The 16578-nt window shown below is 35.5% G+C and overlaps 1 protein-coding gene across 9 annotated transcripts in view; it reads right to left on the reverse strand.

Moving 5' to 3' along the window:
• The window catches only part of PATJ (PATJ crumbs cell polarity complex component), a 357190-nt gene that overhangs the window by 257090 nt on the left and 83522 nt on the right, over window positions 1-16578 (reverse strand). For all 9 annotated transcript variants that reach the window (XM_082652883.1, XM_082652885.1, XM_082652881.1 and 6 more), the window contains one exon: window positions 13318-13449. In XM_082652883.1, the coding sequence (XP_082509009.1) occupies window positions 13318-13449 (132 nt within the window). The remainder of the gene's footprint in view (window positions 1-13317; window positions 13450-16578) is intronic.

A 16578-nucleotide genomic window follows, 5' to 3' on the forward strand; every position in this document is an offset into this window, starting at 1 on the left:
AAGCAGCAAAGAGCCCAATATAACAAAACTTACCATTTTAACCGTGTATTTTTGAATTTTATTTTATTTTTTATACAGCAGGTTCTTATTACATTTTAACCATTTTTAAGCGTACAGTTCAGTGGCAAGTACATTCACATTGTTGTACTACCGTCACCACTTTTTTTTTTTTTTTTTGGCTGTGCTGCGCAGCTTGCAGGATCTTAGTTCCCCGACCAGGGATTGAACCCAGGCCACCGCAGAGAAAGCGCCAAGTCCTAACTGCTGGACTGCCAGGGAATTCCCCCATTTCACTATTCATCTCCAGAAATTTTTCATCCTCCCATACTGAAACTCTGTATTCATTAAGTGAGTCCCCATTTCCCCCCAACGACTATTTTGTTTTCTGTCTCTATGAATTTGTTCTAGGTTTGAAGAGTATACTCTTAAATGTGGCAATTACTTTTTGAACTAAAGAGTAGTAAGTTAAAATCTAAATGAATTAACAGCTAAATAATTTTTAAAATAAGATCCCAAGGAAGTTACTGAAATGGAGAACACAGAAAGAAACCATTAAGTTTAAAAGGGAGACAGCTAGCTATTTCATCCTAGAGGTAGGCAGAAGAAGGAATTGAGTACAAAGAAGAGCAAAGCAAATGTTCTTTTACACACACACACACAGAGACGTACACATCTTAAGGAAAAAACAATGATCTGCAGAAGGACTGATGCACAGCTGGCATGAATTAAAATGTCCACTGTGAACGATGTCAGTCAGAAAACAGGAATCCAAAGATTTTTCTAAAAAGAAGAAAATATACATAAGAGAGAGAGACAAGGAAGACAGCCATTCAATCCACTAGTGGTAGGATGGGTGTCGATTAGAAGTCAAGGAACAAGTTTTGAGCCCCCAGCCTGACTCTGTACAGTTTCACAAGTTCTTCATTTTTCTGAGTCAGTTTCTTCAGTTGTAAAATGAGAAAGTTGGATACATGACAGTTGTGATCTGTTCCCCTAACTCCAAAATTCTGTAACTAAATTTGACAGAATATCTTGAGTCAAATTTGTCATTAATTTCTACCAAAACATTCACAAAACCACTATAAAAAGTAGGGACTGACAGAAGTTAATTCAAAACACAGCATCAGCAATGAAAAAGACTACACTTTGGTCACAAACATGGTATAATTTTAGTTAGTGATGTCTTTTAAGAACTCATAAAAATGCCACTAACTACACAGTATCTAACTTCTGAGTATTCTACCATCAAAACAAAAGATATTACAAAATATATACATGTACTCTTTTTCATGAAAGGAATATTAAAACAACTTTTTTTTGCCATTTTTAGACAGCAACAAAGACAAGTCAGAGACTATTACTTGAATTTAAATCACTAGAATAGTTCTGGTTTAAGAATGCAGGATGTAATTATTTATACTAAAACACCATCTTCTGATTTGACCAACAAGCTAAGCATTTACTTTTAGGAAAGAGAAATAAATGTATTTATAGTGAATGCAAGGCAATAAGTAAATGATTCTAATGAATAATGACTAAGCTATCTTATCAGAATCTAACCCCATTTTTTACTATTTTATAATATAGCCAAGTTTTACACAAATCATACCAAGTACCACACCACCATCACGTTCAAAGTAAGTGCCCACAAAATACTTTCAGTGCACTCAAGATAAATTGAACTGATATGGTTCCTAGCTCCTTGTGTCTTATTACTTCCTTAATACTATCAGACATTAAGAATAGATTTTTCCACACATCATACATAGAATGAAACAGTCTCTGAGTAGCACAGTAAGTACAGCACACAAGACAATTAAAGGTGCAATGGAGGGCTTCCCTGGTGGCACAGTGGTTAAGAACCCACCTGCCAATGCAGGGGACACAGGCTCGAGCCCTGGTCCGGGAAGATCCCACATGCCGTGGAGCAACGAAGCCCACGCCACAACTACTGAGCCTGTGCTTTAGAGCCCACGAGCCACAACTACTGAGCCCACATGCCACAACTACTGAAGCCTGCACACCTAGAGCCCGTGCTCCACAACAAGAGAAGCCACTACAATGAGAAGCCTGCACACCACAACAGAGTACCCCCGCTCGCCGCAACTAGAAAAGCCCATGCACAGCAATGAAGACCCAACACAGCCAAAAATAAATAAATTTAAATAAATAAAATTTTAAAAGTACAATGGAATAAAAGGTGCACAGAGAAACCTGTTAAAAGATCAAAATATAGTCTAAAATGGAGGAAAAAATACATAAGCTTGCACATAATTTTATTCTGTATAATTTCATACTTTAAAAATCTATTTTAAACATCATAATAATATAATTGGTTCAAGCACAGGCCCACGACTTTCTCTCATCCCCTTCTAGTCTCCTAGTTGACATTCTCCTTGGATACTAAACATTATCTTTGGATGTTTCATCTCCTGAAAATTTTATGTCATGCTGTAATTGTTTACGTACTTACTGTTCACTCCTGGCCCAGGACTTTCGCTAGTTGTGAGGAAAACAAAACAAAACAAACCACACAATTGTCCTTTATCTCAAAGTCCCATCACCTGGCTGAAATGGCTGGGGTTCCATCAGGCTGATGGTAGTACTCAAGGACAAAGTCACACTCTCTATTAAAATTACATTAGTTGAAATGTGAATATACCCAACACGACCAAACTATGCACTTAAAAATTAAGATGGTAAATTCTGTGTTATGTGTATTTTACCCAAAAAAATTGTAAGAAGAAAATGAATTTATAAATAAGAAATATCCCATTATCTTCCAGAAAAAAACTATATTAGTTGAAAGTTATTATGATGATGCAAGGAAAGTATAGACACACAAAACTTTTAAAAGCTTTTTAAATATTAGTTCTGGAATTTATTTTAATTTTCCAAAGAAATCACTCTCAACTTAAGCTAAACAGTTACAAATACCAGCTGAGCGAGTTCCCTGGTGGCGCAGTGGTTGAGAATCTGCCTGCCAACGCAGGGGACACGGGTTCAAGCCCTGGTCCGGGAAGATCCCACAAGCCACGGAGCAACTGAGCCGGTGTGCCACAACTACTGAGCCTGTGCTCTAGAGCCCGCGAGCCACAGCTACCGAGCCCTTGTGCCACAACTACTGAAGCCTGCGTGCCTAGAACCCATGCTCCACCACAAGAGAAGCCACCGCAATAAGAAGCACGTGCACCGTAATAAAGAGTAGCCCCTGCTCACCGCAACTAGAGAAAGCCCACGTGCAACAACCAAGACCCAATGCAGCCAAAAATGAATTAAAAAAAAAAAAAAACCAGCTGAGTGGTACTGTTCAAGTTGTTTAATCTCTGAGACTCGAGTTTCTCATTGTAAGTGGAAATAACAATAATACAGATTTTGTAAAGTTGTTAAAAGCATTAAATGAGATAAGGCATGATAAGTGCTTGGAAAGCCCATAGTAATGACTCCATAAGTGCTTTTACTCTTATTCTTGCTATTACTCCTTCTGTTTCTGTTACTATGAAGATAATGGAAAAGAATTTGATAGGACATATGTGTTTGAGGAGTTAATTCAACTGAGCATGTGTAATTTAGACCAACAGTGCTATCAATTGCTAAACCATCCCTGATATTACACATAAGTGTTAACACATGACAATGAAGTGCTGACCCTCTGCTCTCCAGATACGTGCCTCTGCACCTGAAGAGAGGCTCAAAGCAGCATGGTGTCCTCAGTTCTCACTCCCCCTTAAAGCCGACACTAATGGACAGGAGCCATCTCTACACCGGAAACTCCTCTGACAACCACGGCCGTATCAAGGACATAGGACGTGCTTCATTCTTCTGAAAAGATTCTGTGACTTTTTTTTTTTTTCAATCCTTGAAAGGGCAAGGAATACTCTGTGATACGTAGCACACAAAATGCAGAACAAAACTTTTCCAGCTTTGAAACTGCACAGGAAAAAGGCTAAGGAGTCCTGCTGGGAAATGTAAGGTAAAATACACATAGTTTCTGCTCTCTGGCAGTGAAAAGGCCATCAGGTCTCTACAGAGCTTTGACTAGGTGGGAGGGGTTAAGGCAAGGGACCATAAGGATTCAGGAAAATATGAAGTAAATTTTTTAGAACTGTAGTAAGTGTTTCTCTCTGGAAAGATAATCAGAAATTTTTATCCTCTTTCACTAGAGCCACAATTATGAAGAATCAGTGTTGTTTCTGGTCTGTACTTCCACTCTACGTGACCACAGACTTAGGAGCCCAGTTCCACTACTTAACAATTGGATAATCCTGAGCAAATTCCTTAACCTCTTATCATCAGGTTCCTCATCTATAAAATGAAGATGATTATAGGACCTACCTCATGAGGTTGTAGAGATAATTAAACCAGTGTGTGTGAGCAGTACATAATTACTAGCTATTATTATCATGGGAAATGGTGGTCATATTTTATAAATGTTAGAACCGAAAATTTCTCAAAGGATTTTTCATTAAAAGGAATAAAATATGAAAGCTTAGATAGATTAATATTAAACAGTTCACAGCTACTAAAGAAAGTCAAGACATAAAATCAGGGCCAAGTTATCAATTCCAGGACACTTCCGTTCCTGGAATGTCCACTACCTGTTTGTGTGCAAGTCATGCCTCAGTTCCCCATCAGGACTCTCTGGGTCTTAAGAATCAATCAACACGAAATCTCGTAGTCTTACTTCTACCACCGCTAAAATCATAATGTATTATAGAGAGTTGTTCCCAAGTCTGTTTCATCTATTATATTTTAACATATGCTTATTTATCCACTGTCTCTCTACTCCGAATTGAATTTAAATTCCATGAGGACACAGGGTCTATTGTCTATTTTGTTTATTGCTATATTCCCAGTGTCTGGAACAGTGCCTGACACAGAAGATGCCCAATATACATTTGTTAAATATACACTTGAAAGGTAGTATATCTTTTCATCTTTAATCCCGCATACTAGCTCGCAAGTGAACAATAATTTTTTGGAAGGAAATAATGAATAACAGGTATAGCAAGTCTGTGCTCAGATTCTATTTTTAAAAATCATCATCATCATCATCATCATCATTTTTCAGTAACTAGTAACACATTATTTTATGCCCAGAAAAGGGCATTTATATACATCTTTTATTTAGTCTTTATAACTTTATAAGGAAAATATTATTTCTATTTTAGAGATTATTATATAAGAAAGACTAATAGGCTTGTCCAAAGTCCAAGTAGGGTGTCACAGCCAGAAGGCAAATCCTGGTCCTTTCTGACTCTATGTTCAAAGTGCCATATTGGTGAACAAAATATCTGATTAAAATAAAACAGAGGGAAGAGCTGAAAGGGGAACCTGAGCCCTAGAAAGTGGCGTGTCCAGATCAGGCAGCCAATCTCCTTTCATGCATCGTTAACAAATTAGGCCTTTGGTACCAGAAGGAGGCAACACCACTTCCTGGCGCTCACTGGGGAAAGCAGGGCCCCTCTGGATCACTGCCTGGCTCCAAATGACACCCACAAACAGGTCAGAACCGTACAAAAAACCACGCCTTAGGAAAACAGGCTCTCAATACCTGTCGGTGGATCTGATTCCATCTTTCTGCCGTACTCTAGGAAGGGCTATGACTTTCATTTACTAGCACGGTTCTCAACGCTGACACCAGAATCCAGTGGGAACTTTCAAAACACACCCACACCTAGAGATAGAGGAACACGGGTGATGAAACACCTCTGGAGACTGTTTCCTCTTTAGACCAACTCCTTTTATTAAAAAAAAAAAAAAAGTTATTGTTCTGTTTTTCCTTACATGGGAGACAGATGCCTAGCCAGCCTGACATTCACTAACTTCCTGGAATATCCTGAGCATTTCATAGGAGAGACAGAAGTACCGGTATTGCAGTATACCTGAGCACCTTTATGCCTATATTTTAGCTCTCCATGGTCGTTTCACAAACACTAGTATATACTGTTTGGCCAGCTCTGGAATACTCACTAAAGGTAATATAACAAATATATCATTTTCAGACTCTCCTCCTCAGCAATGCCTTCTAGTGTGATGCAGAAACAGTCCTTACGAAACATTTGTGAAAAGGAGAGCTACCCTAGGAGAAAGCACCACCCGGCTGACAAGCATTTGCCGCTTGCCCTCTATTCTTTCTCTCCCCTCATTAGACACAATGGGATTTTTTTGCCAAATTCGTATTCCAGAGGAGCCATGAAATTCCCTCAAAGTTCAACATCAGGCCTGACTTAAGATCTCTGAGGCCTCCTGCTAATATCATCCCCCTGCAGCTGCCTCGCTAAGGAGAGCTTTTGATCTGTACTATCTGGATTTCAAGCTGATATACACACAGCCTCTTTGATCTCTTATTAAGTGGCTTCTGGTCTCCTGATGCCTTTAGTCTTGCTGCACCGCGGTGTTTGGAAGTCAGTCATCATCCTACAAACTCCACACACCAGGAGCGGGCCCCCTTCATTCACCCACTTCGCAGGCTTGAAAAGCAACCTTTAAGCCATGAGAGAATTTCCCCGGTAGCCACAATCAATCCAGTCCATGAACACACTACTAAGAATTATTTTTCAAATGAAGCAGCTTAAAATGATTTAAAGGATACAGAACTTTCCCATAGAGGGAAAGGAAGCAAATCCTCTGTGAAAAGAAATCTTCAGCCCAGTTGGCACTGGAGCTTACAGTACTTTGATGTTAATAAAAATAAATGTGGATAGGATTCAGGGATGGGCAAAGATTGGGACTTTATCAGTCCCAAGTTCCATTAAACAAAAGTGACCTTTAAATGCAGCTGTGTGGTTTGTACAGAATATATTTCCAAGAACACAGATACTGCCATTAGTAGCAGACTGACTACATTTTGCTCAGTACCGATATCTTAATCATACACGGATGAACTGGAACCAGAGCTCCTTTAAAACAAAAAAGAAGAAGAAAAAGAAGAAGATAAAAGCAGCAACAAAAGAAAAGAACAGATACTGGTGGCCATGTTATGAGATCCCATGAGCATTAAAGTGGAACTATATCATAACTTACAATATATTACTGTCCTGTAGATCTTAGATTCTGAACCCAACTTAATAATGTTAATAATATAGGTACTACTACATGTTAAAATTATATCAATACCTATCAAATTCTATATCCCAGATTCTATAAACTAATCAGTTGGCATGAACGTAAAGATACTGGGCTTCCACAAGTTACTAAAGACTATATAATGATAGTAGCATTCACCCAAAATCTCATATCTTGTGGCAAAATTAGAGTCCTTAATTTCTTCCATTTTTAAACTCAATCTTCTGATAAAGAAGATTAAAACTGGTGGAAAAAATAGGAATAGATTTTGGGGCACTAATATCATAGTCTTAATATAAACAGTTTATGCCCTCTCTTAACTATAAAGGTCAATAAATTAATTACTGACAATATAAAGTTGAAACAAAGTTGATAGTTGTATATTGCTATCACTTAATCTGTCTATATCATGGAAAACCATTAGCAAATCCATGAATTATGCACTTACTTACACTTTATTTTTCAGGAGAAGTATCTAAACAAGGAAATTACATAAGAAGGCAACAATTTTAAGTAGTCTAAATACATGAGTCTCACAAACATTTATGTGCAAGCAGTTTGGTAAAAATGTACCAAAATTTCAAAGATAAATGCTCTTTTGATGAGCAATTCCTCTTCTAGGAAGTTATCACAAGATTTATTCGTACCTTTTTATAAAAGAGTATGACAAGGATATCCAATACAGCCTCATTTGAAATACCCACCAACTGGGTACAGGAGCTTGGTTAAATAAATTATTGTACAACAACAATAATATACTATGCAGTCATTAAAAAGAACTAGCTAGCTCTATAAATACCACAATGAAAGAACATACAATTGAGGGGAAAAAAGCAATATGCTGAAAGCGTGTATGACATATTCCATTTATGTATTAAAAAATAAACAACCAGCAAACTACCACTTATATAATCATGTCTGTATAAAATATCTCTGGGATGATAGACAAGAAAAACAGGAGTTTTTATCTGGGAGATAAAAAATGAGGGATTATGGTCAGAGGTAGATATACTCATCACAGGATACCATTATGTACCTTTGAATTTTTATGCCCTATGTATATATTACTTATTTTTAAAGCATTTCTAATGTGCACAGAAAGTCATTCTGTTGCACATGATAAGAAAAAAGTCAACTCAAACCACATGCATGAAACGTATACACTCCCTTCATATGATGTTTAAAAATCTTTTAAGGAGAATTCCATTTAACAGAGTAGTCAGGCAGAAACTGCACACTAGGTTCTTCTCACAAATACTGAGGCATAACATATCCAAGACTCAGCAATACTGCAATTTTTTATATTCATACTATTTAAGTTTTATAACCCATTTCTTCTAAGAAAAATTCATCACTGTTAATTTTTATAGGGAGGAATATTTTCACTATTATTTTTAATCAGCCATCTTTTGCCTTTGGTCTTTCAAACAGCTTTTTAAAGTGTTACTAAGAGTATTTATATATGAATCACCTCTCAATGGCTGTGCTATTATGCTTTCTATTTTTATCTCTCTCAGTGTCTGAGATAAACCCAAAGCCTTTCAAAAATATCTGCTTTGACAAAAATTGAGTTCAGTCCCCATATCGGGAAGGGAGAGAACTGAGGAATGGGATGTGGGAGGGAGGAGAATTACTGGTTAATAAATTTTACCTGCTAAATCACTGAAATTCAAAAGTATCAAGAATGGCAATATCATGGCTAATGTTCAAAAACTGGATAACGTTAAACATTTCCAGTGAATTATAATCATGAGGGGTTATTCAAAGTTCAACATAAATCAAAACACCAGAAAATATCCACTTGCGATGTTTAACTTAAAAGGTCAAATGAAGGTAAAATCCACATAGTTAAAAATTTATTTCAAGCTTTTTGGTAGGAATTAAAAATTACAGACTATCAGACTACCTAATAATTGCTTCATTACTGAACATTAGCCCACAACAAATTACTTGCACTAATTTAGGACTCAAATTTGTAATTATTTTCATTTAAAGCAATAAACACTAGCTCTTACACAGTGCATATAAGCAAACTATATTAATTTTTAATACTTACTAAACTTTCATATAAGCATTTGAAAATGAGATAGTATCTAGCAGCTTGTCTTTAAGATATGAAATTGTTCTGCAAGCTGACAAAACAGGAAGATCTGCTGCAATAAATTTATTACAGGGACTCACTGTAATAAAATACCCAAGGAAATACCACTCATAAGTAAAGAAGCAGTATGTGTGGTGGTTAAAAGCCTAGATTTTGGCAGCTGACTGCTTGAGTTCAAACTCTATTTCTGCCATATACTAGCTGTGTGAATTTGGATGAGTTAATTAACCTCTCTGTGCCTCAGGTTCCTCACTTCTAAAATGAGGATAATGATAGTACATATTTCATATGGTTCTTGTGAGGAAAACATTAAGTAATTAGAAGAGTGCCTAGCAAACAGCAGACACTCACTATATGTTAGCTATTATTGGATTTGTATTAATTATTTGGATTAATATTAGGATTAGTATCAATATGAGCATTAGTGATATTCCAAGGAATAAAGACATTACACATAAATAATGGGGAATCAAGACAAAGATAACTAGGGCACAGTATGTAATCATACCTAGAAACTGGCAAAAAACTATACTAATAAAAGTTATAACCAAATTTCTGAAGAGTTCTATATTGCTTAGAAACAGAGTACACAATTAAGCCATAATATTCATGCTTTTGACAAACTATGCACACCTCTGTTTTCTATGATATGATCTTATAAGGCATGACGTTACAGTGACCAAGGACTCTTCTAATATGGTATACTTACAGGGCCAGATTTTAACGAGCCATGACATGAAGCAATGCCTAGGCACAGTTGAGACTAACAAATATCCTACCTCCTTTCAAATCACAGCCAAAAAAGCTACAATCACTTCACCCTAAAATTTAATGAGACTAACAACCTGAATCATATTTACTAAGTCTTCCCTGTTGCTTTCTCCTCTTCCTTTCCCCCAGTTTATTTAAAATGCCTTTCATGAAAATGAATTGCCACACATTCCTCTTTGGCCATACGACTGAGCTGTAGAACTGTATATCAGATTCAGCTCTTTCATTGCAGGTACAGAGACCTGCTTATTTTCTCTGCTCAACTACACAATTTCCATCACTGGTGGATCACTGAATCCCCTATCCAGACTGCCATCCCATCGTTCCATGGCCAATTCAAGATCCTTTATGTTCTCACTCATTTCTTCCTAAAGCTTGGCTCAATTTACGTAAAAAGCAAATTTCTGGCCAATAATCCACAAATGGGTAATTCACATATGGCTCATCAAGAGTTGGCTGCATTTTAGAACGTAATTTTACAATTAAATTTAGACTTCACTAAACATCTACTAATTAAAAGCATCTACTTATTAATTTTCCTAATCTAACTAGTTAAAAATTGATAGAACACAAACATATTGTAGTATGGCTCCATCTTTGAGGACAATATCAAGACTTTTTGTGTTTATTTTCTAAATTAGATTATTACTAATAATACATTTCCATAATAATCTAACATTTCCCACTTCTTTACATGTTAATTTACTTAAACCATAGTAATCCTTTGAGCTAAACATTATTATCCCCATTTTATAGATAAAGAAATTGTAAAAGCACCTACAAAATATATATTGTGTATAATTTTGTCAGGCTCTTGACAGAGTTCTTATTTTTCTAGAGAAAAACTCAGTAGTGAGAAAAGTGGTTAACTGAAATTAAAATACCAAAGTAAATTTTCAATCTCTTCAATACTGCTAATACAGGTCCTTTATAACCTGGAAACTCTCCCACTATACTAAAATCTTTTCGCTGTGGCTAAGATGTTTCTACAGCACTTCTTATACAAACTATTCTAAGCTTGGGGGTGAGCGTGAAGCTCTGCATCAGCCCTATTCAGATGCCTAATAAATTCATACAAGAAGCATCAAATTCAATAATAACCAGGAACGTGGCCTTTCATGGCTTCTGCTAAAACTTCACCTGGCCTTGAAAAAAATATTTCTGAACTTTAGAATTTATTACCTAATTACAACAAGAGGTGGTATAACCAATTAATTAACTTGCCCAAAACCAAATTTTAAATTGTGTTTACGTGTCATCTAAATGTCACGGGGATAACAGTTCTACATACCACTGACAAATGGTGAAAACGTGCTGTGTACAACTATAAGTGTATTTAAGATTGACTTAAGAAAAACATTCAGTTTAAGACTGAATGTTTTTCCTTCCAAGATTTAGCTGCAGAAATAAATAAGCTGAGTCCTTTAATGTGAATCAAAGTAGCATTTAGAAAATGAAGTTTTTTTCTATCAGTTCTCCAATAAGCACAAAAGCAAGAAGAATATCTAACACTTCTTTTGCAGCAAAATTACTTCATATAATCTGTGCAGAAATAAACATCAGTATGTGTGATGGTGATTGTGAGGAAGATGGGATAGGGGGACATCTAGAATTTTACAAATAAAAATAAGATCCAAAAAAAACCAAAGGTATGTTACAATGCATATATATATATATATTTTTTTTTAAGTGTAAAACTCAGAACTGATAAAGGAATTTTTCTCTTAAGCAGGGATTACACTGTTAAAGACTATCAAGTTTTTCTTTCCATCTTTTACTGAACTTTTTGTTTATCTTTTTAATTTCTGAAGCACTTCTCTAACATGTACAATATTCAAAATATAAAACTTGCAGATAATGTTTTTTTAAGAGGGTAAGAGCAATCATTATGATATATTTATAAGAATGCAAAAACATATAGATTCCAATGATAATGAAAATGTAGCTGAATATCTAAAACCACATCTGAAAGTGTTTTCTAAACTAAATCCCAGTTTTCAACATGTTAACAAAAAAAAACCCACTGAATATGTTCATTTAGTCCCAATTAATTTTGGCTAACCTAAACTTTATTCAATCATTCTGCAAATGTTTATCAATCACCTACTATGTGCTAGGTAATAGAGCAACACTGGAGAGGGGAAAAAAAGTATCAATACATGCCATTTGCTTTATATTTATATGCCCTAATAATTAACCAATACATAAACTTCCAGAATCTTACAGTATTAATATTTCTTGAAAAAGATATTTCCCAAAATATGCATTTTTTGGAATCAACAACTCATAATTCAATAATATTCCAAAGAGAACTTCCAATAACGAAGAGGGTTATCTGGCACAGAAATATGCCAGCAAAAATAAAATAGATATAATCTATTTCAGTAATCTTAAAGCACACTGCCAAAATATGGAATTTAATGTTCTTACATAATGCTCAAAGTATTTTTCTTTCAATCTATTCCTGATTGCCTTATTAAAAAAAATTGATTTTTATATCACTTGGCATTTTATGTGCTTTGATAGAGTACATTTTGCTTTATTAAACCACAGTGTCTTTAGGCAGCACTAATGTATTAAAATATGCATCTTAAAAGTGAAGAGATTTCTTGCCAACAGTTTTAATTCCCCATGATAGTCAGATGGTCTAAAAATACTTTAACTGGTAAACTGGTATAACATATAGATGTCTTGCTGTGACCTTTCACATTGCCACCCCCAAACCAAATGCATCAGTAACTTTACCGTAGTTATAATTGGGGTACATATAAATACATAAATATTATATGTTCTATATTAAATATAAACTTCACCAAGAACATTTCTACTCAGTTACACTCATTGAGATTAATAGGTAAGCAAAACTATAAAAACCTTCACGTTAAGGGAAGGGAGAAGAGAGTGAGAATTGGGAATGACTGCTAATATGTATGGGGTTTCTTTTTTGGGGTGATGAAAATGTTCTTAAATTAGACTGTGGTGATGGTTGCACAACTCCAAATATACTGAAAACAACCGAACTGTATGCTTTAAATGAGTGAACTTTATGGTATGTGAAATATACCTCAATAAAGCTGGAGGAAAAAATCCTCCATATAAAAAAGTTCATCAAGTTCCAGTCTCTAAAAGCATCCATGGGTATAAAACTATTCCTTCCCTTATGTCCACTTATTACATCATCTATCATTTTATTCACTAAGGGAGCTATCAATTGTAATGGTAACAATGGAAATTATAACACCCCACCTTTGGACAGTAGCATTATACATCAAATAATTCAGTTTTGCCTAAGTCAGTGGATGTCTTAAACAATTACTACTTCATATAACTTTAATACAAACTAATTGCTCCAAAAAGCTCTGAACAGGTTCTTATACCTGGTAATCCAAAATGCTGAATCCCAAGCCTTTATGATCTTTTACTAGTTCAACAATCTTGACTTCAGGAGACCACAGGGCTAATTCCCCATCATCATCTTCTTCAGTATTGACATCTATATTGTGGTCAGCCTGAAATACCAAAGAACATAAATGCTTCAATACACTGTCCTTTCAAGTTTGAAAAGAATTAATGTATCAGGAATCTCATAGTTTCTTCTCAAAATGAGGATACTCTTTGGCATGCATAGTTTTCCTTTTTAATCTTTTTAAAAGGGGCATGCACTGGGGCACATATACTTTAGTGTAAAACCTTCATGAAAATTCAAGCACTTAAAAAAACAGGTTGTTCATACAGTTTTTGTTTTTTTTTTTTTTACGTTAAAGTGTCTGTTTCATTCAAAGTATTAACACTGACCTCTTATACTAAAATGAGTTCTGTCATCCCAGTAGAAGCATAAAAGGAAAAATACGCAATTTAAGAAGATATGAAAACATCACACAAAATCAAAGCTTTTAAGATATTTAAGTAGCAATACCTGAATTCATAATTACAGTGAGAGACAGAGAGAAAGACACCGACACAGAGGCCAGGACAGGACAGAGAGATACCACTTCTGTTGGCTCCTAGTTTTCAAGAAAAACTTTACTAGAAAAATAAGGTGAAAAAAAATCCAAGTCTTTGGAAATCATGTAAGTCTAAAAACAGGTAAAAATCAGAGTTGAAATAATGAAAACCTGATCTTGGAGGAAGGAGGTCAACACAACTACTCAGTACACAGATCCTCAGCTGCTTTCCCTGACTCCACACCCGCACATCCCCTATTCCAAGCTCCCTCCTTTCAGGGAAAAGAGTCACTGACACATGGAATTCTAGGAAGCTAAACGACAGACGGTCAATGAGTCGACTACGCAGAAGGAGAATAGCTGCTCCAACCTTCTGCTTTTATACTATTTATAGTGTTGGATTATATTCATGTGATTTATCTTCCCCAAATACTCTGAACTTCCATCTGAGGCTCAAGAATTATCTTCTTTTTCTTTGTGGCCCTAACAATTAACAAAATGCCTGGCTTCTAGGCTAGAATGGTGTGGGCTGCCATAGAGTTTACCATGGTTATCCCCTCAACCCGCAACAGTGCGCAGCTTATAGTAGGCGCTCATAAATGTTTGTTCAATACATAATGAATCAATCACCCACCTTTGAGTGGCCTTCCCTTGAAACTCTTTTTAAATAAAGCTATAGACTAAATAATAGTCTTTAAGAAGTCTACTTCTAAAAACTTCGAACGATCTTAGTAAATAAAATGGAAATAAAATAAAATGATGTACTTCCTATGAATATAATTTTGAGTGACCTGTATAAGAAAACCCATTTAACGGAATCAAAGCTGGCAGATGTGGCAGGCAGAGGGACCCCTCTATTATGGAAGAGTAAGGCACCATAGCTAATACAAAAACATCGTGAAATGAGGGCTGGACCAGATCTCAAACTGTCCCTGCAGGACATGGTGGATTAAATCTAAACATGGGAACGATTTCCTGGTTCTTGAATTACAGAACTTGAAATTAGTGGGAACGTTCTGGATCAATAAACATCTGTTTATATCAGTCTGATGTGAGGAACTGATAGATTTAAAAAGAAAACACATACTTTCCAATAAAAAGTAAAGTTACAATGGTAATACAATACGATTGATGTTCTACTGAGGCATTTAATACCTTTACTGATTAATAAGCATTAGAATTTTGTCTGAGCTGCTTAACAATATAGGGTCTAAGAGCCTAAGATCATATTGAGATAAATGAAAAAAGAGAGACAGAAAAGAGAGCCAGGATTTTAAGAAACCACATATAATTTTAAAACCCAAGTTTATAGAAATTTCAAGGCATCCAACATATATAAGATATTATACTCCAACCAGAAATATATCACTTTGATACAATCAATTCTGCATAAATCCTGTATTTACAGAATAGAAAGCAATCAACTAATGGGCAGCAAGGATGACATTGAGCATAATTCAAAGCTGTTGTTTACCCATTGTGGTAAAGTATGACAGATGGGAGCACAGAGTCAGCAAGCGGAGTTGGTGATTTACACACCCTGTAAGATTAGATTAACGGCATTTTTATCAATAGAGGTAAGCTATCACCCACATTTAATTTTAGTAAAGATTGCAAGAATCATAAAAGTGTGGCATTTGAGTCCCTTCCTTGAAACATGTTTACCAAAGATAAGCATTAAAAAAAATTATCAATCAACAATCAATAATTTACTAAGCACTTTGTATATGTGCAGTAAAGAATAAAAACACCAAGAGATACAAAATAATTCTAAGATTTGGCCTCTGCCCACAGGAGCAGACAGTCCTCTTGGAAAAACAAACTTAATATACACTAAAGTATCTGTGACTACAGGACAGTGCTACACTCTTGTATTTTAGGAAATCACAAAAAAGGACAGGTGGACAGGAGGAGTTGAGAACAGCCACAGCTAATTTTTACTGAGCACCGTCCTTATGCAAGGCATTGTGCTAAGAACTTTGCACACATTACTTCATTTCCTTCTCTCACCACAGATGAGGTAAGTACAATAAGTATCTTCATTTTTCAGAGGAAGAAGATCAACAGAAAGTCAAGTTATTTGCTCAATCATTCAAATCATTAAGTGGCAGAGGCAACATTAGGGTCTATGTACCTTGAAAATCAGACCGTAGGTAAGCAAAAGGGAAGCCCCTGTGTATCAAAACTGGTGTTAATGGAATTATAATCTAAAAGAGTCTGGAAAAGTGACATAAAAGTTACAAAAACATAACTTAGAAAAGCATGTGCTTAAATCTGTTTTCATAATTACAATGCTCTTTAAAAAAAAAAAAAAAAAACTACCGGGAGCACAGAGAGTGTTATTTTATTCTCTGACCTTCTGAAGGCTCTTACAGCAATTTTTACTCATTTCAGAATTGGTCATAGATCTTCATGTTTTTAAAGCTCTGAAAAAGGGAAGCCCATTAGCTATTCAATACTTACCAACATCTTAAACTTGTTAAGATGAACTGAGTTGAACTGGGAGCCAAAAGTAAGGAGCTCAGATAATTACTAAAAAAAGGTTTTCTAAAATCAAAGTGCATGCACATTCATGTTACCAACCTTTCAAGTTACCAAAAAAAAGAGTAAAGTTTCATGACATTAAAGAATAGTAACAATTTGAAAAGCTATGCATTGTTGCCTTTGAGAGCTACTGTTGTCAAACAAAAGAGG

This window comes from Grampus griseus (assembly GCF_964374135.1).
Source record: "Grampus griseus genome assembly, chromosome: 1".
In the NCBI taxonomy this organism is placed as follows: Eukaryota; Metazoa; Chordata; class Mammalia; order Artiodactyla; family Delphinidae; genus Grampus; species Grampus griseus.